Source organism: Pundamilia nyererei, unplaced genomic scaffold, assembly GCF_000239375.1.
Source record: "Pundamilia nyererei isolate P.nyererei 1_Seehausen unplaced genomic scaffold, PunNye1.0 scaffold00106, whole genome shotgun sequence".
NCBI lineage: Eukaryota > Metazoa > Chordata > Actinopteri > Cichliformes > Cichlidae > Pundamilia > Pundamilia nyererei.
The window spans coordinates 1017411-1032228 of record NW_005187507.1 but is presented as its reverse complement, the minus strand read 5'-3'; the positions used below and the strand labels follow the sequence as shown (position 1 = coordinate 1032228).

General features: G+C 39.9%; 1 protein-coding gene across 1 annotated transcript in view; it reads left to right on the top strand.

Moving 5' to 3' along the window:
* Positions 1-538: 538 nt before the first annotated feature.
* The window catches only part of tshz2 (teashirt zinc finger homeobox 2), a 39445-nt gene continuing 25165 nt past the window's right edge, over positions 539-14818 (top strand). The window contains exons 1-2 of the mRNA XM_005740977.1: positions 539-812; positions 899-1067. Of these exons, the coding sequence (XP_005741034.1) occupies positions 1028-1067 (40 nt within the window). The 5' untranslated portion in view covers positions 539-812; positions 899-1027. The remainder of the gene's footprint in view (positions 813-898; positions 1068-14818) is intronic.

Here is a 14818-nt window from a genome sequence, read left to right as displayed (position 1 = left end):
CTTTTGTAATTTGAGTATCCACAGTGCCATCGACATGGCCATACATAATCTCAGACCAATTACACGTTCATAGGGACTTTATGAAGCATTTACAACGCATATAAAGCATTTTTACATCAGGCCTCCAGAACTGCATTCAGCTTGGAAAGTATTAACCGAAACAAAAAAAAACAAAACAATTTTGTGCATTTTGATACTCCTGCAAAGAGCGGACTGTTTTTTGGAATCAGCCTGGTCACATAAGTAGGTTTATTCCAACATTCAGCGAGTTACTCGGTCAAACCCACACAATAACCGTGTGTCTGCGGCAGTTCATTCATGTCTGCTGGAGATCTTACAAACTTGTCTTTCATCCAGCGAGCAAAGCGGAAGCTGCAGGAAAGGCTCTAAAAACAAGAAAAGCTGCATGAAAAGGCGCCGAGCACAGAGTGATAGAAAGCAGCAGCCCAGCAGCACACAGCCTGTGCTCCCGTCTCTTTTCTCTGGCCTCTGTTCCTTTAATAAACTCATGGTTATCTAGTGTAACAAATGTCTCGCTGCCATCATCAAGTCCAGGCGAGGAGGGAGGAGTTTTTAATGTTCAGTTTGTTCTATGGATCGATGTCTGCTGGCATCGCCTCTCCCCTCGCCTGCACCGTGCGTAATATACTGTACCATTACCAAACGCTTTTTACGCGCATTCCTAACACATTTTAGCCACCGAAAACAGCCTGCGGAACTGACTGACACGCGTCGATCAACATATGTGGCACTGATGGACACAAACGGATCGTGAAAGAAGAAGATTCGCAGCCCGTAGGAGGAAGAAGAAGGTGAAAGAACGATCCCGATTTAACATCTGTTTCCCCCCCACCGCTCTCTCTAAAAACGATTCCTAACTGGATTTTTCTTTATATAGTGAGAGAGACTGAAGTAGTCGGAGAGCCACAATAAAGACTCACACACACTCTCTGTCTATGCATGGACTATCGTAGACCGCATTCAGTTTTCACCTGGGCACAGTAGTGAACTGCGACTCCAGAAAAAAATGCCACGGAGGAAACAGCAGGCACCCAAACGGGCTGCGGGTAAGAGATTTTTTTTTGTCAAAAAAGAACCTGTTTTTAATACGAGTGTGAGATTTGTCGATATTTGTTTTACGATTCTGCGAATAGCGTGTCTACAACACAGGGTTTCCCTTTCAAACTTTTATCATGTGGGACCCCCGAAGAGATACGAATCAGATCCTTCCGTTTAGTAAGAGATTGTCCCGAGGAGCCCATCGGAGCAGGTTTTCTATAAATGTACATGTGGCTATGGGTTACTATGTCCTGTAGAGAAGAACGTGAACGCAGATAAAGTGAATTTAATAATACGGAAATGAAACTAATTCTCATTTCACTCGGGACCTTCTAGAAGCCCAGTGAGGGGGATTCATCAGGGACCTCAGACACCAGTTTTTGGTATCAATTACTGTAAAAAGTCAAATGTTATAAAACAGTAGAGGAAGACTTGCAGCTTTAAGAGCACTTCTGGGATGATTAATTAGATTAATAATGGAAAACACTAGAAAGGGGGAAAGGAAGGACAATAAAGCCTTCTAGGTGCCCCCCACCCCTCCAAAAAAGAAAAAAAAATACTCATACCATGTCAAGGGGCATTTATTCATTCATTGATCAGAAACTTTCTTTGTCCATACTTTTTTTTTTTTAACCCTCTCTCACTGCATTTGATTTGACCCGCATGAAGTGTGGAGAGGGGCTGAAAGATGTGGAGCTGCTGGATCCGTAGCAGATGAACTCTGTATGAACTCTTCATAATCTTATGGACAAATGGAGAATGGGTTACACTCACTCACACACACTCTCTCTCTCTCTTACACACACACACACAGAGGCACCCATATACACTCCATCCTTGCTGCTGGCAGGCAAAACAGGATGTGCACACTTCCACAACACACACATTTTTACTTTTTGTGAAGCGGGGTAATCTAGTCAAATGCTTATGTACATTCTGCTGTTTTGTTAAAGCACACAAACGACGCTATATGGAGGCCCGTGCAGTGTGTGCTGGAGGCCAGCATGTTAGTTGCAAAACGGTTTTGTAAATGTTTGTGTTTACAGCTTCTCTTTTTTAATGCAGCACTGTAGGGAAGCTGAATCTCAGCGTTTCTATCCCAAAGGACCCCCTCAAAAAATACCACTAAACTTAATTTTTGCTTATAATATTAAAAAAAAAAAATCTAAACTACACAAAAAGGTCACAAATTACCTTTGACCACTTTTTAAGCAGCGTTAGCAATTGTGCTATTTAATGTAAATTATAATGTTCCCAAAAAGGCTGCCTCATTGCGATCGAGCCGGTGCATTAAAACTAGATTGATCAAGGGTATTTCAGCGTTTGAGGATGCAATTACTTGGTTGTGGTGTGCTGAGAAGTTATCAGTCTTTATTATGGTTGCGGATGTAGCAACCAGATGGTGATTGTTCGCTGCCAATAATAGCGTCTCTTTATACCCGCTTAAGATACTGAGACCCTTATCTGCCCGGCACACTCTCAGTTTACACACACACACACACATAGACACTCGGTGCCATACAGTCACACACTAAATATTTTTCCCACATTTCAGTCGCCAAAAGCCCTCTTTTCTTAAAAACAATGCCCCCAGTTTTATTCAGAGAACTTTTGAGTAGATGCCTAAGTGATCCCTTTACACGCTCTCAGCTGCCTCGCCTGTACTCTGGTAAATGTGTCAGCCCTATAGAGAAATAAGCCTTCCAGAAGAGTTTCTTCATTGTTGAGGTAATTGTCTCCTCTTTGACAGGCACATTCATCAGTGGCTTAATGGTCAATCAGAAGTTGGCAGGCAGAGTGTTTTCATTCTTTCCTATCCACTACATTAGGAATACTTAATCAAAATGTCTCCCGGTAATGGCTGTGAAGAGTTCATGACTGACTGATCCGTTGTCTGTGCCGATAGAAAATTAACAGCTCGGCACTGGAGAGATGTGGGCCTGCAGATAAACAAATTGTGCATTAATATTTCATCTTCAAGACCTGGGATGTGCTATCAAGCGGTGGAATATTCCTGGGCTGTGTTGTCATTTTTCTCGCATTCTTTTTTTTTTTTTCCTCCTGTATTCTTGAAGGCTCTTTGCAGCTGTAACTCATTTCACTTGATGACTTTACTGGGGTTACAGAGAGTGACGACAAATTGATTACCTGGCAGAGCAAGAATGGAGCGAAGAGAGGCGCAGGCTGACAGTCATGTTATAATAATATGTTTAATGATGTGTGGAGGGGGAACAAGGAGAGAGGAGTATTGAAATAAGAGCATGGAAGATGCAAAGGAATAGGTTTCATTTTTGTAGGGCTCTTAAAGATGCAGTATCCCCCCCTTGGTAGGAAATAGTGTTTTGCAAGGTGTTGTGAGGTGGTAAAAAAAATCGCAATTTCCAGCTCGAGCATTTATTCAAAGGACATGCCGCACTCAGGGCTCTTGCATTCTCTACTGGGGATTGTATTATTAATAGGCGTATTTGTAAATGTGAGACCACAGTTGTATCTGATTTACTTCCTTTACATACAGGGTTTGTGTGGTAATTTAAAACGCCAATTACTCACCAGTCCGGGATAGGATGCACTAAACCTTTACTTTATTACTGAGAAAACATCACTAAGGCCGAGGCTATCAGGCTGCAGATTCCAGGATGAAATTTGTATATCGGCTTTATATATGGTGTAAACGTAAAGCCCTATAAGTGCACGGGATGCATTTTTGAGTGAAGGGAGCCATATGTTATTTTGCGGCCGTGGGAGTATTCCTCTTTCTGTTTTTTACAATAGCTCTCTGCCTCAAACTGTTAGCCCAATTTGCTGTTAACAAGATAAATTGGAGAACAGACAAAGGCATTAAGTGTTGCAGTGCCAGCTAGTGACTGACAGCAGCTTGTGGGAATTGGCTAGCAGAAATTCCTCCTAAGTGGTTTGTTCAGAAAACATCCTACGATCAAGGCAGATGTTGTTTATCCAGTTTAGGTAGAAAAAGGAAGTCCATTTTGTATGACAAAAACTGCGAGGAAAATGGCAGCAAGTACAAGAGAGTCTTATTGTATTTTTTTAAAATCCCATTACTGCTCTCATTCCTCTGTATTCACTCGCTTTTGTCTAAAGCCTTTGTACCGACTTTTTTCTGTGATTTTTCTTACATTTATTTGACTAATTAAGATTTAAAAGGAATGATGGTCTTGCTAGATTGAACTTTTTTCGATAATTTAACTGATCTCGTGTATGCCTGTTTTTTTATATTTATCCTGTGACTATGACTCTAGAGTATAGCTTTTTGACATACTGAGCTTCTCCCCATACTTGATACGGTTGCATCATCAGGCTACAAGTTAGGAATCCATGCATGGCACAACATATGGTGACTGCCCGACCCTTTTACAGAGTACACCCCATAATCTTACATGGTTTTCCAGAGAAAAGACACAGTGCATGACAACAATGAGGCAAACCATCTTCTTGGCCTTGGAAATCATGTGATTGTTACTGCTAAAAAAAAAGCCTCCATGTGCCTTTTTTGTCATTTTGATACAGGAGATAATGAAAGTTTTTGCAGAATAAGATGAAAAACCTCCCCTTATAATAAAAAATATGTAGTAGTCATTTTGTAACAGTGCTCATTCTGAGTGCAAAACTCTTGTTTGAATAGTTACCAAAGGATATTATCATTAGCACTCATTAAATCAGTGTATTTTTATGCACCATATCTCTGTGAATTTATTTCAGCAGGGCAAATATTTTGTTTTGATCAAATCCAGCCTTGAAATTTTGTTTTCTTATGAGCAAACCCGACTCTATGTGCACACTTTGTTGCAAAGCTTGCAATTCTCTAACTTGCAGCCGCTCCCCATAGAGATATCCTTTAATAACTTTCTCCTCATCAGCTAGTTTTCTTGCTGTATATTCTCGCCACGGTGGGGGGAAAAAAGGGAGGGGGGGTGGGATCAAGTCAGGTGGTTCCAGCGTGATCTCGTTGCATTTTCTCCTGCGTGCTAGTTAGTTGACAGGTGTAGATGGCTAATAGTTTGGGAAGGTTTTTGTTTGCGTGAGAGGCAGACAGTGTGGTGCACTGTCTAGGTGATAAGAACCAAGACTCCTGTGCCCTCCAGCACAGTGATCTCTCTCCTCCGCGCTGCGCTCTCTCCTGTGTGGAAAAAACAGCCTGTTATGATTGGTCTCAAGGCAAGTGCCTGTGCAGTGTTGCACCTCTCTACAGCAACTGCTCATTCACCTTGCCTTCCCTCAGAGACCTGCACTAGTTTCCAGGCAAATGACACAATTTGATATGCCGTTGGGGTGATTCATGTGGATAATGTTTCCATGTGATCATCACTGCAGAAAAGAGACTATTTCTTGTTATGTTTTTTTTTTTTTCCTCATTAAGTCTGACAATAACTGGAATATTGGGAGAGTTTATTGCAAGGAGGCTAAAACTCATTATTTCTGCTAGACATTCCAAGTACAAAAGAAATTATGTTATGGTATTTTGTCCAGGTCCCTAAAGATGTAATGATTTACAGAGGAAAATAGGGAGGAGACTTTATAGCTTTGGTTGTTCATTTATGTGGATTTAGAGGATAAGAATACAAGGCGAGTTTACAGTTAATACAGTAGCACTGAGGACCTGGTATTGATTACACAGAGGAGGTATGGTGTGTCTTATATGGTTTATGGTAAAGCGGAGTGCAGCTCATATGCTTCGTATTATTGTAATGATATACATTCCTACCATAGTTTATGCCGCTTTGTCAGGACATCGTCTGTGTCCACGCAGAGTCGAGAAGATGTAAGTGAAGAAATCCATCTTGTAGTTGTTGACCTACATGTGTAGTCAGTCAGAGAGCATACGTGTCGGCCATATGGTTAGGAGGTTTTTATATACAATCACAGCCGGATCAGGTTAACCTAACCTGAGAGGCTTTTCAAAGCTCTTAACATATTATGTTTCTTAAAAAGAGGTCCTCTCCAGATTTAAAAATTCCCTTTTGTTCGGTTTTCGGGGTTGGGGCCCTTTTGGGTTTCTTGGGTTGTTTTGGTTCGGCGGCACGTTGGTTGTTGTTTTCAGTTGGGGAAGGTTCCCCTTTTGGTTTTTTTTCCCGGTTTCTTTTTTTAAAGTTTTCTTTTACTTTTTTTCTTTTTTTTTGCGTTGTTTTAGGTTGCCCGTTATTGATTGATTTTGCCTTTTCGTTTCATTTTGCAGGCCCCAAAAAAAAGAGAAAGCATTAATCTTAAGTTATCCGCGGTGTACCTGATTTGCTTCTTATCAAATCCTTAATGAGCTTCAATTAAGATTTATTATGCAAATTAACCCTCGGCTGCTACTGACTGCAGGAGCAGGAGCTATGACAATATTGTGCTAATGGTGTGATCTGTAACAATTACAAAGGTAAGCTGCCTTCACAGTGCATGCTCCACGAGCCTCTGAGAGGTCAGACCACTAAATATGCGTTCAGGTGTTCTGGAGGTTTGGAAAATTGTTTATCAAGTCTTTATTAATTAGTCTTTTAGATAGCAGTAGATAGAGATGTGATTGTTTCCCTGATATGCGATGTGTTCACAAGCATTGCTGCTGCTTATAGCTGCTTGTTTTTTTATAAAGTGTTTGCCAGTATATGTGTTTATTTAGCTAAACTTAAACAAAGGAAGGCAAAGGGTAAAGGAAATCTGAGACTGTAAACCAAAATAAGTTGACAGAGCTTAAAAAAATAGGCAGCCAGCTGTATTTATTAAAAATGAAATATTTTTTAAAATAAAAAAAATATTCAGCTGTTTGATTCCAGCTAAAATCAAATGCTCATTAACTGAGACTATTTCAGTGAATATTTCTCTCTCCCCGTCTCTTAAACACAAAAATAAACGTGCGGCATTGTTATTCCAACACTTAAGGCCTGGACAGGTAATGTGTCTAATTATCTCATCAAGTTAATTAGTGGAATTAATATTCATTACTTTTTGCTCTTGCGTTAGGAGCTTTCTTTTCACATTGAAACGAATGTCAAAATGTACACGTGCTGGTCATCAACTCAGCAACTTCACTCGTGCTTTTACAAGTTAGCTGTTCTGACTCAAAGATAATCAAATCGTAAGCTAGACACTAAATATCCCGTGGGGAGAAAAACAAAGAGCTCGGAATGACAGAACATCGTTAATGTCCATAATCTGCTCTGCAAACCCAGAACCTTATCAAGACGCCCGCTCTGGACCCTGCAGTATTCATCCACAGTATAGAGCATACCACCCACAAACACGCACCAAATAAGCACAGTGATGTACACTTCTAAGTGGTAATTACCTCATTAACTCAAAAAAGAAGAAAATGTCACAAGAAACTCTACATATTTATGTTAGTTGGGTTTTTTGTTTGTTTGTTTTCATTTCATTTTTATTTAATTACGTTGAGTGGCTGGGTTTACCTTCACCTTTACTGAGCTACACATTACAAGCAAAATTCAAAATGCTGGCACACAGCCAGGCTCAGTGGGCATGGGTTTCATTTGAACTCTGGATGGGACACATTAGTCAAGGTCCTGGTGGTCCTGCCACTGGAAATTTCAAACAGTCCGTTTCATGCATTCCAGCAAATCTTTATGTACAAAATTTTCCATTTTCTGCATTCATGTAAAGGGAATTTTTCTTTATTTATATAAACAAAATACATATTTTAACAACTATACCAAATAAATTGCAATTATTTATCATCGTTTAAATAATCCTGAATCCTAAGACACTCCAAATACAGGCCTGATTCATTCTTCTGTCCTTTTTGGTGTATTTTGTTGGGGGAATCAAATAGTTTTAACGTGCATGTGGCATCTATTCATATTTCATGATTATCTATTCATGAGCAAAATTTCTGCTCATGTTAAAAATCTCTGCACGATGAAAACATGTGGCACATATATATCTTTGTTTTGTTTTCAAAGTAAAAGTCTGTGCAAACGCATTTCTTCTAAATATTAAGGAGGATGCATCTTTTGTGCCTCCCCCCGACTGAAATCCACACCTGTGCCACAGCCTTTGAGGTTATGACCAGAGGAATTGCTGCTGGACACTTTACTCTAGCACTGCATGAAGTTGTGAACCTTGCACCTTGTGTAACTTCATTTACCACGAGGCTGATGGCTTCCTGACAGCTTTATAGCCTACGTGTTTTATGAGTCGTCATGCAGCACAATTACATAGGAGCTAATTTGATGAATCAAGTCAATGTTCTGCCGGCTCTGTTGACCTTGGTGGCCTGTGATCGTCCGTCTCTCTTCGGGGGTCATGCAGAGGCTTTCGCATTTTGTACTATTCGGTTACAGTTAGGCAGACAAAGACAAATAGAATTAACTCACACTTCTTATTATTGCCAATCAAGATTTGTAATGAGAAATTTTCTTGCCTTGTTTTAAATGTCTTTGGTAAACTTTCAAATGAATCAGTTAATTAGCCTATTTTGTATTCCATCGTATTGGAATGCAAAATGATTCCTGTGTTTCTGATCTTTTTCGTTTTAATACACATTATATAGACTCGGTTGTGGAAAACAAGCTGAAATGTCATTTGGAGGTATTTTGTAATCTTCATTCTATAATTAACTGCATTTAAACACCTTAAATTGTCTAATTTATGTGTTTCAGTGGCATGACCGCAGGGATCGAATGCCCAAAAAGCAATAAAAGACCTGGCCACAGTTAAGATGGAATAATATAATTTGAATTTTTGTGGATTTTATAAACTATCAAAACATCCCAAAAAATCTGCTGCAGTCAAACTGTTTTATATTTGAGTAACCACACACTGGTTAGACTATCAGACGGTTTAACGAGATTTAATCAAATGATTTTAATGGTCATCTTACGTATTACTTGTTACAGATACAGAAAGCTTAAATTATAAATTAAACACATAATGTAAAGTGGTGAAATAATAACTCATATTAGTCCCACTGAATTAGAAACCAGACAGCACTCTCATGATTCTGTGTTCTTAGTGCTTTCAGTGACGTTATCTAACAAACTCTTCTCGCACTAGAAACACTGATTTAGGGGAGTAGAAACTTCAGCTTGCTAATTAGCACAGCTTTCAAATGCTGAATGGCTCATTTGACAATTTTTGTTAGCAGTAGACACGTTTTAATGTCAAACTGAATGTAAAGTGACAGGAATAAAGAGTTTGTTTTTTCTTCGTGGCGGGGGGTCCAGTGGATCATGCACTCTATTAAACACATTACCATTCGGCCCCGTGACACTTTGAGGTGCAGATTGGCTGAAACCTAAACGTGGTCGTGAATAAAGAATGACAGTAAAGTTTCCACTTTACTGTGTAACTAATATTTCGTGTGTTTTTTTTTAAAATTATTATGGTGATATTTCTATTTTGCGTTATTAAAACGGTCCTCAAAAATATTGTCAAATAAAAATCAATCAGTAAAGTGCTTCATTTTTCTCCACATACATAAAATTTGTCTATTTTTGTCGACTGAGTAATATTAGCCACAACCTAAGCATCCTGTACATCTTTACAGAGCGCTAAGAAAGAATTTCCTTCTTGAAAGCATCACCGTCATCATCACGGGAGACTCCAAAAGTGGAAAAAATCAGAAAAACACAAGTGTTTAAAAAAAAAACCTTGGAAGCAGATACTGTTTACCTGTTTGCCATAAAACTAAGAGACATTGCTTGGTAAAAATACCAAATATTTTCTTTGTTTTGGCTATACTGCTGTACCTAAACAGTTCCTGAGACTTGCACGGCATCGTGTTAAGAACCTTCTCCTTAGGGCTGTGTCTGCCTGTTTGTGTCTACAGTATGTGCTGAGCTAGTCTGTTGAAACAGCTTAATTGATACTCATTAAACAGCAGTGACAGCTTAGGTATCCATGATGAATGTTGAATAATTCTGTTGTACTTACAACTTGATTAAGGAGAAGCACACAACATGTCAGTGTTGTAGCCTATGGCTTGGTCTGTGTGCACTTACCAGCAATGATTTCTTATTGCTACCTGCAGTCTGCCTTTAAGTTAATCTCAAGCGTTTGTGTGTGTGTGCCTGAAATAAACAAGTTTTCAAGCACTACATAAACAAGTATTAGAATTTCGCACGAGGATTAAAAATAGTTTTTACTTCATTTGACTTTGATTGTGATAGATTTTGCAGAGAGTGCAACACCAACCAATATACTTCATCTATAAATGTGAATAATGTTGACTTTTCTTTGTGTTTATTCAGCCACAGTCTGGCATTTTCATACAATAATAAAGTCAATGGATGTCAGGCAGATGAAAAATGTGCATCTTGTATTATTTCTGTTAGAAATTAAAGGCAATTGGAATTGGTTCAAAATTGACTGTCTTTGTAATGAGTGCATGACGAATGGTATAATTTAGAGAAGAAAATGAATGCTAGGGAACCAAAAATATTATTCTGCGGCATTTTATATGCTGTGATATTCCATGAAGATGAACTAATTTCACTAAATACCACATAAAATCTACTCATAATATTTTTCTACAGTATCATAAAACAGTGAGGATCAGGTCACCGGGGCAGATTCAGATTGAGGCAGATTCTCAAGTTAGTGTGATTTGATTTTTAGCGCTGTCTGTTTGTCTTTCTGTCAGCTGCTTTACGCAAAAACTACCCGCCCGAATTCGATGAAACCTGGGGGAGAGGTGGATTATGGGAGAAGAAACAGCCTATTACATTTTGGGTTGGATCCACATCACTTTCTTTTAAACTGGGAGACTAGGCACTGGCTTTGGTATCGGTCTGTGCTCTCTAAGTACCCTTCTAGGGTTTTGTTTGTTTGCTTTCTTTGACAGCCTTGGATGAATAAAAAAAAAAGCTACATTAAAATCCTTATCATTTTCAGATTTCGAGGCCTGCACAGCTTCTCAAATTGCTGACATCTGATTAAACCGACGTTCTGTTCCCATAAGAGAAAAGAAGCCTTTTCTCCATTTTGAGAGTAGATGAAAGAGGGGGAATTTCCGCAGAGGATGGATTTACAACTTTATCCTCACATGATTAATATTACACAGGGAAGTCTTTGTACAGGAAGCAGCATGTCTAATTATGGTCCAACTGTGTCTTGACTGAGAGCAAACAAAGAGGAACTGCACTGACACGTCACACAAACGGTTCATGCGGGTGCGGGGTGATGTCATCGTCACCCAGATTTCATGATGCTAAGCCCACAACTGATTGAGCAACGGCAGAAGTCTGGCTTTCAGTATACTACGTCCAGCTGGCGACTGCCTCCTAGAAACTCTGTGGGCATATGGGTTTAGCTTCAATAAAACCCACGGCCGCCGGTGACGTGCATTTCCTTCTTTTTCATGTTTTCAAGGTTACGCATTTCCACCAAACACATAACCTCACCACTTATGACCTCACTGATGATAACTACAGTATGTCCACATTCGCCGTACTGTTAGGAGCAGATGCAGATTCATCACGCTCGCCCCCTCTGCAAGAATTCCAGGGACTCCATGTCCTCCCACGTTTGCCTGTTCATCATATATCTCAGCCCAGACATTCAAGAGGTTGCTAGCCAGGCCAGCCATAAGTCTTCCTGTCCATCAGGACGGCACCGTGTTTCTCTGCCTGATTTTCAGCTGTTACTTGTAAACCAGAACAGCATTCTTTAGATTAACAGAGTGACAGGGAGGCCTCTAAAAGCAAACTATAATAGTATGATATGTTACAGTCATATTTTATGGCTTTTAGTGTGTGAGGTCGTGCGTGTGCGTGTGTGCAGACAGATCAGCTTAAGGATCTAATAGGCCTGCATTGCACCTCGGGGAGTGTAGAAAATAATGGTGCTGTGTTACTGCTGTTTATCATTAGGTTGATAATGATAACACGTGCACAGCGCAGGAAACCTGGCCGCACCTGGTCATCGTCACAAGTGGACATCACGTGTGAGGTTATTCTTCTCATTCTTTTAGTTTGTTTTTTAATATTTAATATTTTATTTTTGTCAAGAAGTGTGTCTGGCTGCAAAAAAGTCAATGATATAGAACTAACTGTCAAAATAAGTTGTGTTCAATCCAAAACCGCTTAAGGTGTCAAGGACACGTTTTCCTCCCTCCCATATCCTGACAAACATTGAGTCAGCAATTGTCTGTTGTATTTTCAGTACTCTCATGCCACCCCCCCCAGGCCATTTTAAAGTTGTAGAAAGTGGTCATTTTCTCTGTGTCAGTGGGAGGTCAGTGCTGTGGCAGTCAGCAAAGCTATTCGGTCTGGTGAAACAGAGTCTGTTGGGAACCTTAAAGACATTTTGTCCGGTGTAGTCGCCTCTCACTGTGTGTCTTCACGCCTGTCTCTTTGTACTCCTTGTGCTCGTAGAAAGTCCAAAAGAGCTCGAAGCATTTGTTGGATTGCTTCCAGAGCTCCAAACTTTTATTCTTGACACCTAAGACTACCCAGCTGTCAATTTTAAACCTGCTTATTAAACTGGCATATATGAATCTTGTCGAATATTTCCATTTGCACGGCTTTACTCCGTCTGTGTGGTCATTTGTCCTTGTGTCAAAACTACTTCTTGTTATACCCAGCTCCTATTCAATCTGAATACCTACCTGTCCTTGCAGCTCCCTGTGTTGGTGACTGACATGTCCTCTCTATGCTGCGTACTGTATCCCTGGTAACTGTCGCCTGGGGCCCACTCACTCATCCCTAAAATGTAACAGAGGTCACACACAGATCATTGCTTTAGCCAAAGGCCCTGACTTTAATACAGAGTGACCTGCACAGGACACAGCGGTACAGCAGCTGGTCAGTGATGAATCTGGAAACCTGCTCCATCATCAGTATTATAGAGAGTTTGATTGTGTGGAAACCTGACCTGGATGAGAGTGAAAAGCAATCCAATAGATGAAATACTAACATTAATATAATATTATTTTGATATCAAAGAAATATTAAAAAAATAAATAAGACATGCCTTTGATTTGGTCACCTACTAGTGAATATTTATTTGCTTAAACTATGAGTAACTACAAAAAATCTTCTGTATTGTACAAACTACGCTGACTTAAAATAGTTATATTACCCTGATTCTGTCCAAAAGTATTTAAAGGTGACCGCTTTGTAGTTGCAGTTGCTCATGGTACTAATGGCACACTAAGTAAGCCATGTCTGATTAATTAACTAATTAAAGCTGAAGATATCAGTTGTCATCTAAGTGATCCTTTTGACAGCTCCCCATCTGCACTATAGCTAAAGAGCTAACATTAGTTAACGTTGTAACTGCACAGATTGAGATGTTAAACGAAGGCTCAGCATTACATGTGTGGAGATCCAGATAAAAAAATTACATTTTTAGGTTTATATCTATTTAAGAATGTCATCGACTGTTGTTTAAATACTAAAAATACACAGTAAGCTCCCATGAGATTTTTTTGTAGTCTTCTCAAACATGAAAATGATGCACTCTCTGTGAAATATTGAGACGGGACTGATTAATTTTAAACATTGATTAAAAAAACCCAAATACGCAGGTTAATTGTTTAAGGTGGTCCGTCCGGCTGATGCTTACGTGGTTAAAATCTTGGGAAATTCTCCAAACTTTTCAGAAAAGCAGTAGTATTGTGACTTCTGCTTGTTTTCATAGGTTTGGGTTTTTCAGACCCGATGCGGTCTTCCTCGGTCTATTGAAGTGACAGAAATATATGTTTCAAGCATTTTTTAATTTCACATAACTTTTCCTCCCACTTTAATTTCGACATGCCCGTAACAGTCACCGAAGAAAGCCAGCCGGTATTTTCCATATGTGCGAGATCTTCGAGTAATCTATAATCTTTGCTACAGCACTGGCTTGCGGTTTGAGTGGGGTCAACATCACCCTGCCCTTGTTGCTGTCTAATCAGTGTGTGTGTGTAGATGGTGCTGTAGTGGAGGCGAAAGCAGTGAAAAGAGACATCTGCTTCAAAACTTCTTTGAAGAAGTTGTTTTGAGCCTTCTGCACCTCCTTTCTGCATAGCCTCGCCTCTCATACTCCCTTGCTTTCTGCAAACTCCGTCCACATATTCCCTCGCCTCCTGGATGTGACACCATCTGTCCATGTGAGCCAAAAACCTACGCAAGTCCTTTCGAAGTTTGTTAATCACTCGTCTTCTTTCATGTACGTTTGGCTCTTACGTCAGCGCACCGTAATCTCGTTCTTGCCTAACTGCCATTGTGACCACACAGAGTGTAGACAGGGCCCATTTTATCTCACGCCATGAATATTTCCTAAACCTAAACAAACAGCGACGGAAAATGGATATAACAATAAAAGAAAACTGGAAAGTAGTTAAGTAAGTACTTCTAGCTGTTAGCAACAGGAAGATGGCGCAAATGACCTTGCATGCTTAAATGGCATTAAACATCCCATAAGTAACCTCATCATTATGAAAAGTTGTTACATTACACTTCATCCATATCTTATTTTGTAATTTCATCTTATGAAATGTAGTTTAGCTCAGTCCTTTTACATGCTGCATGTACTTTACCGCCTTGAAATCTGTTCTAATCCCTAACCAGGAATTCCCGTCTCCCTCAGTGAATTAGCTGTTGATGTGGCGGATCAGTTTTACCCAACTTCCAGGGGGCGTCCTGACTCTCCAGCCTCACTGAGGCTGAGACTGATCTTCGGCTGCTGCTTCAGTGTGTCTAAACACTTCTATTTTTCTAAAGCCTCGCCTGCCACATCCTCACATGGCACAGCGAGGCGAATAGCACTCGTTGGTGCTATATGACTATTTACAGAGTGTGATAACGAAATGTATCTCTTCATT